Source organism: Podarcis bocagei (assembly GCF_964188305.1).
Source record: "Podarcis bocagei genome assembly, chromosome: 7".
NCBI lineage: Eukaryota > Metazoa > Chordata > Lepidosauria > Squamata > Lacertidae > Podarcis > Podarcis bocagei.
This window is the reverse complement of record NC_138132.1, coordinates 70,481,502-70,497,789: the sequence shown is the minus strand read 5'-3', so window position 1 is coordinate 70,497,789 and position 16,288 is coordinate 70,481,502. Positions and strand designations below refer to the sequence as shown.

The window sequence follows — 16,288 nt, the reverse complement described above, 5'->3', positions numbered from 1 at the left end:
CTTTAAAAACACTGTTCAGTCCACACCTGCTTTGCATGCAAAAGGTCGTGTGTTCAATCCCCAGCAACTCCAGGTAGGTCTGGGAAGTCCCTTACGTGAAGCCCTCAATGCAGAGAATATTGAGCTAGCCTGGCTGAGTATATAAGTTTCTTTACTACCCCCCTCCCCCCAAAATGTGATGGGTAGTGAACTTGCTGGACCATTCAGTTCAGCACATATAAGGTACCCCAGAATCTGAGGAGGGATACAACAAACTTTAGAAAGCTGGCAATAAAAATATTTTAATAAGACAAATGTTTAGTACAAACTATTAGAAACATTTATATATTTTGTTGTTGTTGTTGTTGAAAAGGTAGAACCACATTGTCAAGCAGTATAAACGGTACCATGGAGAAAAGTTAATGCGACCTTTTTACATTTCGAAAACGAGCAACTTTCATTTTCAAAGATGCAGTTCTGGTTTTTCATTTTTCTCTCTCCCAATAAGGAAAAGGGGTCTTGGGGAAACACAGTGGGGTGTCTGCTTTGTGGTTTTTTTGTGTTTTTTTTAAATGTCCTTGCTATAGTCACTTTGGTCTCTTGGATTGAAAAGCTCAGGCCCAGAACCATGTCTCTCTCTTCCCCCCGAAGACATTACACGGACTGATCTCCCCTTTTTACAGGGGGCCTGAAAATGAAGGGGAAATAAAAAGAGGGCTGTTAGTTTCAAGCCCGCAGATACACAACAGGTGGGTGGAAAACATATCACGAGGTTGGGACTCCCTTCCCACCGCTCACACGGGCCCATCTGTGATGCCATTTTGCAGAGCTGTGGGTGGGGAAGACGTTCCAAATCCCTTCTTGTGCATGAATCTGAGAAGGAACCAAAAATAACAATAATAACAACAACCCCTGAGATATTGTGCCTCTGAACTTTCTAGCCTGCTTGGAGCTGCAAGAGGCCACTTGGCCCTCTCTATTCCACAGACATGTAAAGGAACCACCCGTCACTTGTCTCCACTCTTTCTTCCCTTGGGATTCAGACGTACTCTCTAGCCGTGGAAGGCTGCGACTGCCGGTAGTACTGCTGCCCTCTCTCTTCCGGTTTGGGGCAGGAGCAGGACAGGAAGGCTCCGCCCAGCATGGTCAGGCTGCCTGCTGACCACCCCACAAAGAGAGCAGGTCCAAATTCATACCTAAGGCCAAAAAAGAAGAAGAAGAAAAGAGTGTAGATTATAACAGCAGACATGTCGAGGTGTGCATCCTGATAAATCAGCTCCACCTCTTTGCAGGGATGCATTCTGGGTGAGCCGCCAAGCCTCCCCCCTCAGCATGGGGTGCGAGACTGTGTCCCGCCTTATGCTGGGGTGGCCCGGCCACGCCAGTTAGCCAAGTGGCCAATCAGGCGGCTTGGGGGGCATGGCCGGGGTCAATTTAAACCATGGCGCGATGCTGAATCGCCCCTTTTCAGCTTCACGCCGTGGATCTCCCACCCTCCCACCCTTTGTTCAGGTTGCATCATTGGCCTTGCTATGGACTTCGGTTGGTCGCCGTTGAGGGGCCTGGTAGGACTTTTTCCACTTGGCAAATTGGCACTGGCCATTTGGTTTTTGCCTACCTTGTAGCAATCGTCACAACTTTGTAAGGTTAGGCGGTTAGACACTGGAATAGCAATGTGGGAGGGAGGGGAGGTGCGGCCATCACCTGCCCCTCCGTGCTCAAGGGTATTCCGTTAAAGCATGGGTAGGCAAACTAAGGCCTGGGGGCCGGATCCGGCCCAATTGCCTTCTAAATTTGGCTCGTGGACAGTCTGGGAATCAGCGTGTTTTTGCATGGGTAGAATGTGTCTTTTATTTAAAATGCATCTCTGGGTTATTTGTGGGGCATAGGAATTCACTGATTATTTTTTTTCAAAATATAGTCCAGTTCCCCACAGGGTCTGAGGAACAGTGGATTGGCCGCCTGCTGAAAAAGTTTGCTGATCCCTGTGTTAAAGGAATCCAGGGGTGTGGATCTTGTCCGAAGCCCAGGGAGGGGCTAGGGCCATGCCATGACCCCAGTGAGAACCCAGGGGATGCTTGAGTCAATCCACATTGGCGGGGCTTCCCCTACTGGTGGTTAACCCTTACCAGACTCCCTGCAAGGCGGGCAGGCAGATATAGTCTGTTGATGCCAATGCCTAAGCCAATACTGCTCACATTCTGTAATCAATGAAGTTGTGGCCTAAATTTTGCCCATTAACATTAACCTAAATTCTGTCTTCATTCTCCTGGGGTTGGCTTGGGGCTTTGACATGCAAACTCAGTTGCCTCAAGATGGCAAAAAATAAACGGCCACAGTGGAGTGGCAGAACAACAGAACACCTGCTTTGCATGCTAGGCAACCCTAGTCTGGAACCCTGGAGAGCTGCTGACAGTCTCTGTAGACAATACTGAGCTACATGGTGTGACAATCAGCTTCCTGTTTCAGGAATTTATGGGAGGGATTGAAGTGCATATCAGAACTTGTGTTTGCACCATTATAGTGGGTTAACGTGCTGTGTTGCTCTGGTGCAAAGCTGATTTCCAGCAAGATCTCAGACAGTGAGGGCATGTTGCTGGCCCCATAGAGATGGGTTTGTGAGTGTGTATCGAAATTAGCCTGGTGTGCAAAGGTAACATTTACATTCATCCCTTTTCTCTACTGTCTCCCACAGCTGGCATGTGGCCCTCAGAAGGTTGCCCAGAAGGCAATGTGGCCCTTGGACTGAAAAACGTTCCCCACCTGTGATCGAGGGGGGGTGCTGTACACAACTGGGGCAATCTCTCTGGGTTTTGAAAGGCACACATCCGCTGCTGTGATTTCTGGCTTGACAAGAGGTGTAAGAAAGCACACTCTGGCTTGGCGCAGGCCCTGCTCTCACCTGGCGTTAACCGGCGTGCTGGGATTGAAAAACTCGTACGTCACCCGTGCCGCGTACCATGAAACAGCCGTCATAGTGCACAGACCTGGGAACAGAGAAGACAACACAAATGAGCCAGTTGATAGGAATTGGGGGCCAAACTACACGTTACACTCATGTTCCAGGATTGGGACTCATCATGAGAACATTCTGCTGAATCAGACGAGGGACCCACCTAGTCCAGCATTCTCTCAGTCTCTGACCACATGCCCGTGGGAAGATCGCAAGCTAGACATGGGTGCAACAGCACTCTCCCCACTTGCGATTCCCAGGAGCTGGTATTAGGAGGCGTAATATCTCTGACAGTGGAGGTAGAACATAGATGATGTGGCAAGTAGCCACACTGAGAGCCCTCTCTTCCCTTGAATTTGTCCAGTCCTCTTTTAAAGCCATTTAAGTTGGTGGCTTTCACTGTCTCCTGCAGGAGTGAGTTCCCATAGTTCAACTAGGGGCTGCGTGAAGAAGGACTTCCTTTTATCTGTCTTGACTCTCCCAACATTCAGCTTTATGCGATGTTCTAATTTTGTGAGAGAGGGAGAAAAGCTTTTCTCTGTCTGCTTTCTCCATGCCATGCATTGTGTTATAAATGGGGGGGGGGCGGGGCGGAGGAGAAATACAAGCAAGCCCAAGAACCCGTTCTTAAAAGTAGTAAATGAACAGCTTGAATGGAAAATGTTTGAGGGGAGGAGCAGCCAAACAGAGATGGTCTCTTAGCAGAGCCAATAAGAATGGGCCCTGCAGTCCTATATGTCCTATGGCTGCTTCTGTCTTGTGTCACATGTCTCCAATTCCCCCAATATTCAGTGGTCAATGTACTTCATAAGGCTTATCTGCAGGCATAGGCCCAAGGAGAAACTGTTATGTTGCCTGACTACTGCCCTTACTAAGCCTCGGAGCAAGCTGATATATCTAGCTTTTTCCTTTACTATCTTGAACACATGTTTGTGTTCCCCAAATCATCATTTAAGCACCAGTATAACAAGAACTTTGATATGCATTTCATGCTCCAAACCAGGATGTGCCCAGAACAGGTGCACCCAATAACCCTCTCATTGAGGAATAATGCACCTCGTTAACTTGTTTCCACAAAGTTGTATTTGTTATGAGCTGCTTTGAGTCCACCGAATAAAGCAAGGGTGGAGTGTATTTTCAAGCACCTTCTGAGCAACCTTTTGGGGGCTATATGCCAGTGGTGGGCAGCAGGCCAGAAGCAAAAGTGAGGGGAGCAATACATATTACTCTCGTCTTACTGTATAATGGCAATGCAAGACTGTCGCCAGGCTGCAGTTCACTTGGCCACCAACAGGTGTCACTGTCCACTCCTGTGTTGTGAGTGGTGGCAGATAGGCAGCCCAGAGAATCCGTGGGGGACAGCAAGAGCACACTGCAGCAGCCACCCACTGGCTCCCCCACCTGCCAGCCTCAAGGGCCTTGCCCCCAGGATTCAGATACCCTGGCTGACCATTGGACTTCTGGTCACCTACCCCCTCTGCATCCCGCCTTGGAATCTGTTGCTATTGATTAACAGGAAGAATGACAGGAGAAGCAGAGCAGACAGGTGGAAGATGCCCGGAAACATAGTCTGGCCTTGAACACTGCAGGAGCAGCAGCATGGAGAAGACACTCAGCAGTGGCAGCCAATCAGCCTCCAGATCTGCAGCACAGTCCAGTTTCCATGTGCTGCCATACACACACATAGAATCATAGAATCATAGAGTTGGAATAGACCACAAGGGCCATCGAGTCCAACCCCCTGCCAAGCAGGAAACACCATCAGAGCACTCCTGACATATGGTTGTCAAGCCTCTGCTTAAAGACCTCCAAAGAAGGAGACTCCACCACACTCCTTGGCAGCAAATTCCACTGTCGAACAGCTCTTACTGTCAGGAAGTTCTTCCTAATGTTTAGGTGGAATCTTCTTTCTTGTAGTTTGGATCCATTGCTCCGTGTCCGCTTCTCTGGAGCAGCAGAAAACAACCTTTCTCCCTCCTCTATATGACATCCTTTTATATATTTGAACATGGCTATCATATCACCCCTTAACCTCCTCTTCTCCTGGCTAAACATGCCCAGCTCCCTTAGCCGTTCCTCATAAGGCATCGTTTCCAGGCCTTTGACCATTTTGGTTGCCCTCCTCTGGACACGTTCCAGTTTGTCAGTGTCCTTCTTGAACTGTGGTGCCCAGAACTGGACACAGTACTCCAGGTGAGGTCTGACCAGAGCAGAATACAGTGGCACTATTACTTCCCTTGATCTAGAAGCTATACTCCTATTGATGCAGCCCAGAATTGCATTGGCTTTTTTAGCTGCCGTGTCACACTGTTGGCTCATGTCAAGTTTGTGGTCAACCAAGACTCCTAGATCCTTTTCACATGTACTGCTCTCAAGCCAGGTGTCACCCATCTTGTATTTGTGCCTCTCATTTTTTTTGCCCAAGTGCAATACTTTACATTTCTCCCTGTTTGTCTGTCCTCCATCCAGGCAAGCAAGAGGGATTCTCAGAGTTTGAGGACACAACCCAGCCAGACAACAACACCCAAGAAGAGTACAAATAGAGCAGGCAAGGGACCAGGGAGAGTCCCCAGGTTAGAGGGAGATGCCCAGAGGGCCCCATTTGGCATCCAGGCTGGGACAAGGCCCACAGGGTATATATTAGCCTTCAGCTTACTTACCTGCTAGTAGGAAGAAGACACCCCCCAACACAGCGATCCAGCTTTTCACCACGGGATTCTCGTCTCCAACTTTGGTGCATTTCATTCCGATCACGCTGACAACAGCCCCCACGAAACCCAGGAGGATGGAGACCACCATGAGTGCCCGGGAAGTCTGGATATGAACTGGAAAACAAGAAAGTGCCTGTCTTTGGGGTGTCCAAGGGGGGAAAGAGGCAGCTGGAATTGCAGGGTTAAGTTGCTTAAAATGGCCCATAAAGGTAAAGGGACCCCTGACCGTTAGGTCCAGTCGTGGCCGACTCTGGGGTTGCAGCGCTCATCTCGCATTATTGGCTGAGGGAGCCGGCGTACAGTTTGCGGGTCCTGTGGCCAGCATGACTAAGCCGCTTCTGGCAAACCAGAGCAGTGCATGGAAATGCTGTTTACATTTCCGCCAAAGTGGTACCTATTTATCTACTTGCACTTTGACGTGCTTTCGAACTGCTAGGTTGGCAGGAGCAGGGACCGAGCAACGGGAGCTCACTCCATCGCGGGGATTCGAACCTCTGACCTTCTGATTGGCAAGTCCTAGGCTCTGTGGTTTAACCCACAGTGCCACCCGCATCCCTTCAAAATGGCCCTTAGGGTTGCCATATTTTCCAACTTCTACTTTTTTGCCAACTTCTACTTTTAACTATGGATCACTATGATGACTCTAGACAGCGGGTGGCGCTGCAGTCTAAACCACTGAGCCTCTTGGGCTTGCTTTTCGGAAGGTTGGCAGTTCGAATCCCCACGATCAAGTGAGCTCCCATGGCTCTGTCCCAGCTCCTGCCAACCTAGCAGTTCAAAAGCACGCCAGTGCAAGTAGATAAATAGGTACCGCTCTGGCGGGAAGGTAAATGGCATTTCTGTGCGCTCTGGCTACCGTCATGGTGTTCAGTTGTGCTAGAAGCGGTTTAGTCATGCTGGCCACATGACCCGGAAAGCTGTCTGGCCTGAAAGCAAGATGAGCACTGCACTCCATAGTCGCGTTTGACTGGACTTAACTGTCCAGGGGTTCTTTACCTTTACCTTTTTACCTCTACTCATGAAAAAGAGGATGTGGCCTAGAAAAAGAGGACATATGGCAACCCTTCCAAGAACTAATTTTTAACAAAGGCATTTCATTTCATTTCATTTCCAGTTAAGAGTGCCTTGTTCCAACCTCTCATGTATGAGCAAAGTGCTCCCTTACCTGTCAAAGGCCTCTTTGACACATTGGCTAAAGGCTCTTTACCGCTCTACCCAATGACTCTCGCCCATTGACACATAGGCAAAGGGCTCATTTAACAGTTATATGCAACACTTACGAAAAATCTCTGACACAGAGGCGAGGAGCTATTTAACCCGGGCTCTACACCTTGAATCAGAACCACTGACACACAGGCCAAAGGCTCCATCAGCTCTGAAAGGGGTCTCTGATGCAGAGAATAACAGACTCTCACACACTGACACATGGGCGCCATTTTGAATCCATCTGTCAGGCCCAAACTCTGCCAATTTGGATGCCTCTGAAGATTTCCTAATTCCAGTTTGGCGTGATGGGCTCCCGATAGCGAGGAGTGGGTTTTGGTCTATGTTTCTTAGATTCCTGGGGCAACACCAGGTGTGCTGCCAGCTAGCTAAATAAATAAATAAATAATAGTTAATCCTCAGCAAGCAGCTGCACCCATGCAAGAATGTCACATGTGCACAGTTAGTGTTTTAGATCTTCGCTCTGTTAGGGGTTGCTTTGCCCATGCAAAGCACTTAGAGAAGAGAGCTGGTAGCAGAGCAAAGATCTGTTGAAGAATTAGCGTCCCTACCGACTGGTAGCTTTCCCCCTCCTGGGGATCTTCCACAATCAAATTGCATTAGTCAAAGCTGGCCCGTCCATGAGGCGAAGCGAGGCGGTTGCCTCAAGGCGGCAGGCTCCAGACAGCCACAAGCAGCCGCAGATCCAGCTGCCAGGGAGTGTGGACCATGACTGTCAGCCTCCTTTTCCACTTCATGCCCACCTGGCAGGCTGGCACACAACAGCGGGCACACAGCAGTGGAGAAAGCATTTCCCACTTTGTCTCTAGCAGCGAAACATCCCGGCCTGAGCCTTGCCCTGGCATTAATGTTGGGTTTATTCTGGAAAGTCCATACACTACTCCTCTTTATAGTGGTACCTTGGGTTACATACACTTCAGGTTACATACGCTTCAGGTTACAGACTCAGCTAACCCAGAAATAGTACCTCAGGTTAAGAACTTTGCTTCAGGATGAGAACAGAAATCATACTCTGGCGGCGCGGCGGCAGCAGGAGGCCCCATTAGCTAAAGTGGTGCTTCAGGTTAAGAACTGTTTCAGGTTAAGAACGGACCTCCGGAACGAATTAAGTAGTTAAGCCGAGGTACCACTGTATTGGTTTTTTTCTTCAATGCATCTCCAACATTACTGCATGGAGGGGTGCTCTCGCAGAGCAATGACAGTGGGACTCACCCCCCCCCTCCGGATATTGAATACTGCAAAATAATAATTATCAATAGTAATAGTTTGTATCCAGAGTTAGTCCCACTCAAGAGTAAACCCGCTGAAGTTAGTAGACATGGCTAAGTTAGGTTCATTACCGCATTGGCCCAAATATAAGCCTCACTTTTCCCCAAAATTCCGACCGTGAAAAGTCAAAGTGTGGCTTATATTCACAACCTACGATATGCAGCAGGAATAGTGAGGAATGGAGCGGCTTATATTTGGGTATTTCCCCCTTTATTTCTTTTCCCCTCTCCAATTTTAAAGGTCTGGCTTATATTCGGGTGCGGCTTATATTCAGGCCAATATGGTAATTGCAATGGGTCAGCAAGTAGCACTTACTTAGAGACAGCCCCCAAATAATAAACAGCCACCACTGTCACTCTGAGGCTTCCTTTGAGGCAAGGTTCACCAGGGGTCACTTCCAGCATCTTTACATGATGCCAAGGCTCAATGTGGATACGAAATAGCACTAAATGTTAAACAATAATAAATATCACCTTGAGCCTTCCCTTGAGACAAGGCTCACCAGAGGTCACTCGCAATGCCTTTATATGATGCCAAGGTTTAGCTTGAATATGAAAGCTAATACTGTAATAAAAATAAAAGCAGAGGAGGAAGAGGAGGAGGAGATATAAACTCTGTGGCATTTTAACATTAACAAGAACACAAGGAGCCCCGACAATTATAGACTGGCATACCAAGCTACAAGAATTTGCTGAAATGGCACAGCTGACAAATAGCCTGAGAGGCAACTCAAAACAAAAATTTATGGAAAAGTGGGATAGATATATGTTCAAAAATACAGTAAAGGTTCACTATATATGCAAGCATTTGATTGACGTTGGGGAGAGACTGAGTTGAGGAACAAGACCAAGGGTACATATTGATATAGGAATGTATTAGATAAAATGTAAATAAATATACAATAATAAGAGTACATTCTTTCATTAAAAAAGTAATATACAACAGGATAGAGAGCAAGTCCAAAGTGTTGGTATATATACGATTTTGGAATAAGTTTGGAATAGCTTTTTCTTTCTTTTCTTTCTTTTCTTTTCCTTTTCTCTTTATGTATATAAAGTATACGTACAGGTTGAAAATTACAGTATAGTAAGTTTTGTGATGTAATATGACAATGTCTGACAATGTAACGTAAGAACTTTAATAAATAAATAAATAATAATAACAAGGTCTCTGCCCCGAAAAATGTACAATCAAAAATTCAATGCACTGGAGACAATCGAAGGCAATTTTGTGGGATGGGGATCTTTTCTTTTCTATTTTAGGAGAAGAGAGAAGCAGAACCCTCAGCCGCCACCACTGCGTAGCTAAAACCCACCACACACAAACACGCAGCACGTTTGAGTGGAAAGGGGTTCCAGATCCGGGGATGCTGCCATGGGCGCAGCCAGGATTTATGGGGGGGGGGGGGGCGGCAGGACACCCACCTGTCATCAACCTCTTTTTAGCAGATTCGGAATCAAATGTCTCAACAACAGTGGTTTTAAATTTCTTTTGACCCCCCAAGTGCTCAGAAAAAAACCTGTCCAAATCTTTCTACAATGTCTACTTTTAGTAAGTTGCTTTTATTCATTTACAGTGGTACCTCGGGTTAAGAACGTAATTCGTTCTGGAAGTCCGTTCTTAACCTGAAACTGTTCTTAACCTGAGGAACCACTTTAGCTAATGGGGCCTCCCTCTGCCACCGCCACGCGATTTCTGTTCTCATCCTGAAGCAAAGTTCTTAACCCGAGGTACTATTTCTGGGTTAGCGGAGTCTGTACCCTGAAGGGTCTGTCACCCGAGGTACCACTGTACTTGATTTAGAGGGGGTACCTCGGGTGACAGACGCTTGGAGGCTGCGCTACATCCCGTCAGGCGAGAGCCCCGCTTCCCCTACCCACCCGCAGGCTGTCTGCTGGACGCCAGCGAGGCGCAGCCGCAGCCCCGGCTCTCCCTGTGCGCCCCCCCTCAATGCACCCGTGAGACGCACCGTCGAGCGAGAGCAACGACTCGTGGAGCTTGCACTGGACCTGCCCGGTGCTCTGCGAGGCGCAGCTCATCCAGAGGCCCTCGTACAGCCCGACGGCGGTGATGATGGCGTCCCCGGCGTAGGAGCTCTGCTTCCACTGGGGCAGCGCCGACGAGCAGATGGAGCCCACCAAACCGGCCAGGGCCATGAAGTAGCCCACCAGCTGCAGCCCCGCGCTGGCCATGGAGAGAGGGAGAGGACCACGGGGAGCGACGGCAGGAGGAGGAGGAGGAGAGGGCTTGCCTCTTCCGACGGGGCGATCTGCAGCAGCGACTGCAGCGGCGGCGGCCGACGATGCCAGGGGCCGCCCCCGCGAGGGAACACGCTCTGGCAGCGGACGAGCTCGCCCGCCCGCGCTCCCTTGCTCTCGTCCTCTCCCCCCCCCCCACCCCATAGCAAGGCTGGCCCCGGAGCGGGAGGAGCCAGCCCTCGAGTCCAGGCAGCCTGAGCACCGCTGGGCCCTTCGCAGCGATGAGCAAAAGGCATCACACAGAACCTCAGAATGGTACAGTGGTACCTCAGGTTACAGACGCTTCAGGGTACAGATGCTTAGGGCCACAGACTCCGCTAACCCAGAAATAGTTCCTCGGGTAAGAACTTTGTTTCAGGATGAGAACAGAAATCGTGCTTCGGCAGCGGGAGGCCCCATTAGCTAAAGTGGTGCTTCAGGTTAAGAACAGTTTCAGGTTAAGAACAGACCTCCGAAACGAATTAAGTTCTTAACCCGAGGTACCACTGTAGTTGGAATGGACCCCCAGCCCCAAGGCAGCAGGCTCTAGGTGCCAAGGGATGTGAGTAAATTTGTAGAGGATCAGGCTGTAACGAACATTCTCATGCACACAATAGAATGATGCCTGAAGTCTCCCGCCCCCCCCCCAGATATGCATCAAAAACTGGTGCATGCCAAGGTTATCTATTTGAATAAAATATTTGGGGGGCAGGCAAGCACAGGCTTAGCCAGGAATTGGGGGGGGGAGGACACCCACCTGTCATCACCTTGCTCTGTCTAGCAGATTTGGAATGATATTTCTCAACAACTGTTGTTTTAAATGACTTTATTTTGCCCCCAAGTGCTCAGAAAAATCTGTCCGAACCTTTCTACAATTTCTAATTTTAGCTAAGGTTTTTTTTAAATATATATATTTTTACTTGATTTAGGTAAGGGGCAGCTGCCCTTCCTGCTTCCCTGGCTACACCCATGGGGATCACATAATCAATCACAAGTTGCAGCACACACACACACCATTTGAATGTGGCGCTGTGGTCTAAACCACAGAGCCTAGGGCAGGGGTCTGCAACCTTTATGACAAAAAGAGCCACTTGGACCCGTTTCCAAAGGAAAAAAAAACACTGGGAGCCGCAAAACCATTGCAACATTTAAAACAAATATATCTCCGGAGCCGCGATCTGACAGCGGGCGGGAAGGTGATGTCTTCCCGTCCCCATGCGACGTCACAGCCAGTACAGCGCCCGCCACAGTGGGGAGTGTCGGGGCTCACAATGCGAGGCCTCCTCCCCTCGCTAGTATCCGCCCCGGAGCCACGGCAAAGGTGTAAAAGAGCCACATGCGGCTCCGGAGCCGCGGGTTGCAGACCCCTGGCCTAGGGATTGCTGATCAGAAGGTTGGCATTTGAATCCCTGTGATGGGGTGAGCTCCCATCGTTCAGTCCCTGCTCCTGCCAACCTAGCAGTTTGAAAGCACGTCAAATGCAAGTAGATAAATAGGTACCGCTCCAGTGGGGAGGTAAACGGTGTTTCTGTGCACTGCTCTGGTTCACCAGAAGCGGTTTATTCATGCTGGCCACATGACCCGGAAGCTGTCTGTGGACAAATGCCGGCTCCATCGGCCTATAGAATGAGATGAGCGCCGCAACCACAGAGTCGTCCGCGACTGGACCTTACCTTTTTACCCACCAACTGGGGAGGGTGAGGGACAGTGCCAGATTATCAAATTGGAAGAGTAGGCACCGTCCTATGGACCCCACAATTTTGAGGGGCCCCACAACAAGAGATTGAAATAATATTGATTTGATCTTGAAAGAAAATTAGTCAAACCGAGTCAAAGCTTTGAGATAACTTGTGAGGAGCCTCCTGAGATTTTGACTGCCATGGGGCCTCCACAGGGTTTAACCCAGCACTGGGGGGGGGGGGGCAGGGCTCTCAAATATTTTATTGGGGGGGGGGCGAAGGGAGCTGGCTCCTGTGGTACATGGGCACCATTGCAGTCAACGTCAGGTGCCTCGTTTAGCAGGATCAGGGCCTCCGAACACAATGGCATTTGGAAAGTTTGACCTGCTCCCTCTCATTTCTTCAACTCCTGCCCTTTGTCTAGTAAAGTAGCCCTGAGCTGCATGCTAATGAGCATAACCTTTCCCTCTCCTTGTCCAAAGGCTCGCTTTGTGCCTAGGCCCCGTACGTGGGGGGCGCTTGGCATTTGGGCTGGAATCCGGGTGGGCTCCGTCCGTAAACAAAAAACCTCATTGACACGAGACCGTTGGGAGTGTTTGGCTTCCTGCAGATTACACTGACTCTCCCCACCCTGCAAGTATGTGTGTAAAAGAAAGAATGCTTAAAAAAATAAAAAATAAAAATAATCCTGGTTGAAAAAAACAAAAACCACAGTCACAAACAGACTATATCTTGCAGTTCAGTGCACGCTGCCTCTGCTGCCCCCAGCGTGCATCCTGGCCCGAGGCCAGAACTCAATTCGCGCCCTGCGCATTCCTGCCTAAAGCAGTTTGGAAAATTGCTCTGCAGGGTTGCCTTTGAGAGAATTGCTGGTGCGCTCCACCAAGACACATGATTTTTAGAAGTCGGTAGAATTATGCATGGAGTAGAGAAAGCAAAGAGCAAAACGTTTTCCTCCCTCTTCATTAACACCAGAACTCCAAGAGACACCGGATGAAGTGGAAGGTTCGGGGAGGGATAAAGGAAAGCACTTTGTTGTGCAGCGCTCGGTTAATCTGTGGAACTGCCTCCCACAAGGAGGCAGCGATGGCCAGCAAGTTGGGTGGCTGTGAAAGAGGACCAGACAAATTAATAGGAAAAGGTTATTAATGGCGACTAGCCATGATGGCCACAATCTGCCTCCATGGTCAGAGGCAACAGTGCTTCTGAAACCACAGAAGGCAGAGAGGGCTCTGGTGCTCCGGTCCTGCTTGCTGGTTTCTCCCAGGCATCTGGTGGCTACTGTGAGAACAGGATGCTGGGCTATAGGAGCCATTTGCCAGATCCACCAGGCTCTTCTTAATGTTCTTATGTGCAAGAGGAAGGCCTTTTGGAGAAGCCTCAACGTGGGGCTGCCCTCTAAGATCACAGAATCATAGAACTGCAGAATTGGAAGGGACCACGTGGGTCATCTAGTCCAACCCGTCAATGCAGGATTTTCTTCTGCCCGAGGTCAGACTCAAACTCACGACCTTGAGATTAAGAGTCTTATGCTCTACTGACTGAGCTGTTGCAGATGGCTTGGAAACTTCAGCTGACACAGAATAGGCTAATAGGTGTGGAGAGGCAGGTTTTCTGAGGGCCCGTTTCACATCGACTGTTCTGTTGTGCATTCTTCCTGACCTGCTTGCACACAGCTTATGCAGAGGTTAGTTTATATCCAGCCTTTATTGAGCATTCGTTCAGATAGGTGTGCAGGGGCAGTTATGCAACCATGAGCACTTGTGTTCATGCTCTGATTCGCTTGTGGGGCTCTTGCACGTTCAGTCGTTGATTCATTCCAAACTTTTCAGTGCATCCCCACCCCCCAGTTCCATTTCACTCAGGGAAATTTGCAAAGGAAGGGCTATAGAATGGCCCCCAGACCATTCTCCATAAGGGAATGTGGCCCCTGGGCTGCAAAAGCTCCCCATCTCCTTAGAGCACTTGGATTCTTCTCCTTTCCTTTTTTGCAACGTTCCCAGTCGTGAGCTTATGACTTTTGGGGGCCCACCAAAACATCACGCACCCAAAAAGCTGTCGTGGAGACTCGAACCACAATCGGATTCCCCTTCCCCACAGCTGAGAAATGGCCCCTGGCCGAGAGTTGGCCTCTGGGCTTGGTCCTCGCCTGCCTTCCTCTCTCTCCTCCACCTCCAAGCTGCAAATATTTAACTCTCCCCGCTCATTAGCAATCTGCTCACGCATTGCAACCTGGCTTTCACCTTCTTTCTTCGCAAGGAGAGTGCGACGTGTTCGCATGTGCTGCGAGGAGGCAGTGTAGATATGATATGAGGTTTATAGAATGATAAACCTCTGGCCTGGAGGAAGTGGAGAGAGATTCTCCCCACACCCTTGTTCATTTGCAATGCTCAAAGCGGGCAGAGGACAGTCAAAGGCAGAGGGACTGTTACTCTATATTTGAAGTGCGGTGAGGTCCAAATCCAGCTTAAAGGTAAAGGTGAAGGGACCCCTGACCATTAGGTCCAGTCGTGGCCAACTCTGGGGTTGCGGCACTCATCTCGCTTTATTGGCTGAGGGAGCTGGCATACAGCTTCCGGGTCATGTGGCCAGCATGACTAAGCCGCTTCTAGCGAACCAGAGCAGCGCACGGAAATGCCATTTACCTTCCCGCCGGAGCAGTACCTATTTATCTACTTGCACTTTGATGTGCTTTCAAAGTGCTAGGTTGGCAGGAGCAGGGACCGAGCAACGGGAGCTCACCCCGTAGTGGGGAATCGAACCGCTGACCTTCTGATTGGCGAGTCCTAGGCTCTGTGGTTTAACCCACAGCTCCACCCACATCCCTTAGCTTAAAGGTAGAGAACCTCAAAAAGGAATAGGAGGGAGCCTCACAGGTGTTCTCCACAGCTGGCACCTGGTCAGTACACAGAGGATGCCTGGACAGTTTTCCCCCTATGTGGTACACAATAATCTGCCTTATGGAGTCAGACAGCTGGTCTATTTAGTTTATTATTGTCTGCACTGACTGGCAGGAGCTCTTCAGGATTTCAGGCAGGGGGCATTCCCAACCCTACCTGGAATGCCAGGTGCATTTGAGAGCAGATGCACTAGCCCTGACCTCTGGTCCTTCCCTTAAACCTAAAGATTTTGGTCCTCCTGTTTCTGGATAAAGGGCTGATTTATATAGGAAGCTGCTTTCTGTTAAACAAAACCACTGCTCAGTGTTGTCTATGTTGTTTGGCAGTGACTCTCCCGAGTTTACTCTCCCAGCCTTACCTGGGAGATCGAACCCAGGACCTTTTGCACGTGAACCATTTGCTTTGCTGCGATAGCCCCTTTGTAACTGAAAGACAAGGGATGCAGGTGGTGCTGTGGGTTAAACCACAGAGTCTAGGGTTTGCCGATCAGAAGGTCGGCAGTTTGAATCCTTGCGACGGGGTGAGCTCCCGTTGCTCAGTCCCTGCTCCTGCCAACCTAGCAGTTCAAAAGCACATCAAAGTGCAAGTAGATAAATAGGCGGGAACGTAAACGGCGTTTCCGTGTGCTGCTCTGGTTCGCCAGAAGTGGCTTAGTCATGCTGGTCACATAACCCGGAAGCTGTACGCCGGCTCCCTCGGCCAATAAAGCGAGATGAGCGCAGCAACCCCAGAGTTGGTCACAACTGGACCTAATGGTCAGGGGTCCCTTTACCTTTAACTGAAAGACATCACATTCCTCCTCTCCAGGCTCCCATTGGGCCTTGTTCTTTCCACTGCTCTCTTCGCTGTCACTGCGTTTATTGTCCTTTCTTCTCTTCACTAGAAACATCCTTTTTCTCCTTAAGAAAGCGCCTCTCTCCCCTTCGTCTGCTTCTACAGTCCCTTTGTGTGTCTCTAATCTTGCAGACCGCCTCCCGTTTCGTATAACTGCTTATTTTATGTCACAGAGCCTTAATTACGAAATGACGTTCCTTCAAATATCTGCGCCGCTCCACCTAAAAACTACTTTTGAAGAAACCTCCTAGAACAGGGCAGTCCAGCTTTTCATACCAAGGGGACAGCAAGAGTATTTTGGCACAGAACCTACAGGCTATGTGCCGAATTAAATTGTCCCTACTGTAAATTGAAGGGTTTGTAATGTATTTAAACTCATTTAATATACACCATATATTTAATTAAATACATATTGAAATACAAAACTAATAAGATTTAATTGTTAAACAAATTCAATAAACAGATTGCATGCGCTTTTGTTAATAGTGCATGACATAAAAAA

The 16,288-nt window shown here is 49.2% G+C and overlaps 1 protein-coding gene across 2 annotated transcripts; it reads right to left on the bottom strand.

Moving 5' to 3' along the window:
- Positions 1-255: 255 nt before the first annotated feature.
- On the bottom strand, positions 256-10,492 carry CLDN19 (claudin 19). 2 transcript variants are annotated; one of them, XM_081201722.1, is made up of 5 exons: positions 10,106-10,492; positions 5,593-5,757; positions 2,882-2,966; positions 1,029-1,175; positions 256-852 (listed from the first exon to the last, which is right to left on the bottom strand). In XM_081201722.1, exons 1-5 carry the CDS (start codon positions 10,326-10,328, stop codon positions 774-776), a joined length of 699 nt encoding a protein of 232 aa, XP_081057848.1. In that variant the 5' UTR covers positions 10,329-10,492; the 3' UTR covers positions 256-773. The 2 variants fall into 2 exon arrangements, with proteins under 2 accessions (XP_081057848.1, XP_081057849.1); XM_081201723.1 differs by having other exon boundaries at positions 256-667; positions 10,106-10,490.
- Between the last annotated feature and the right edge of the window lie 5,796 nt (positions 10,493-16,288).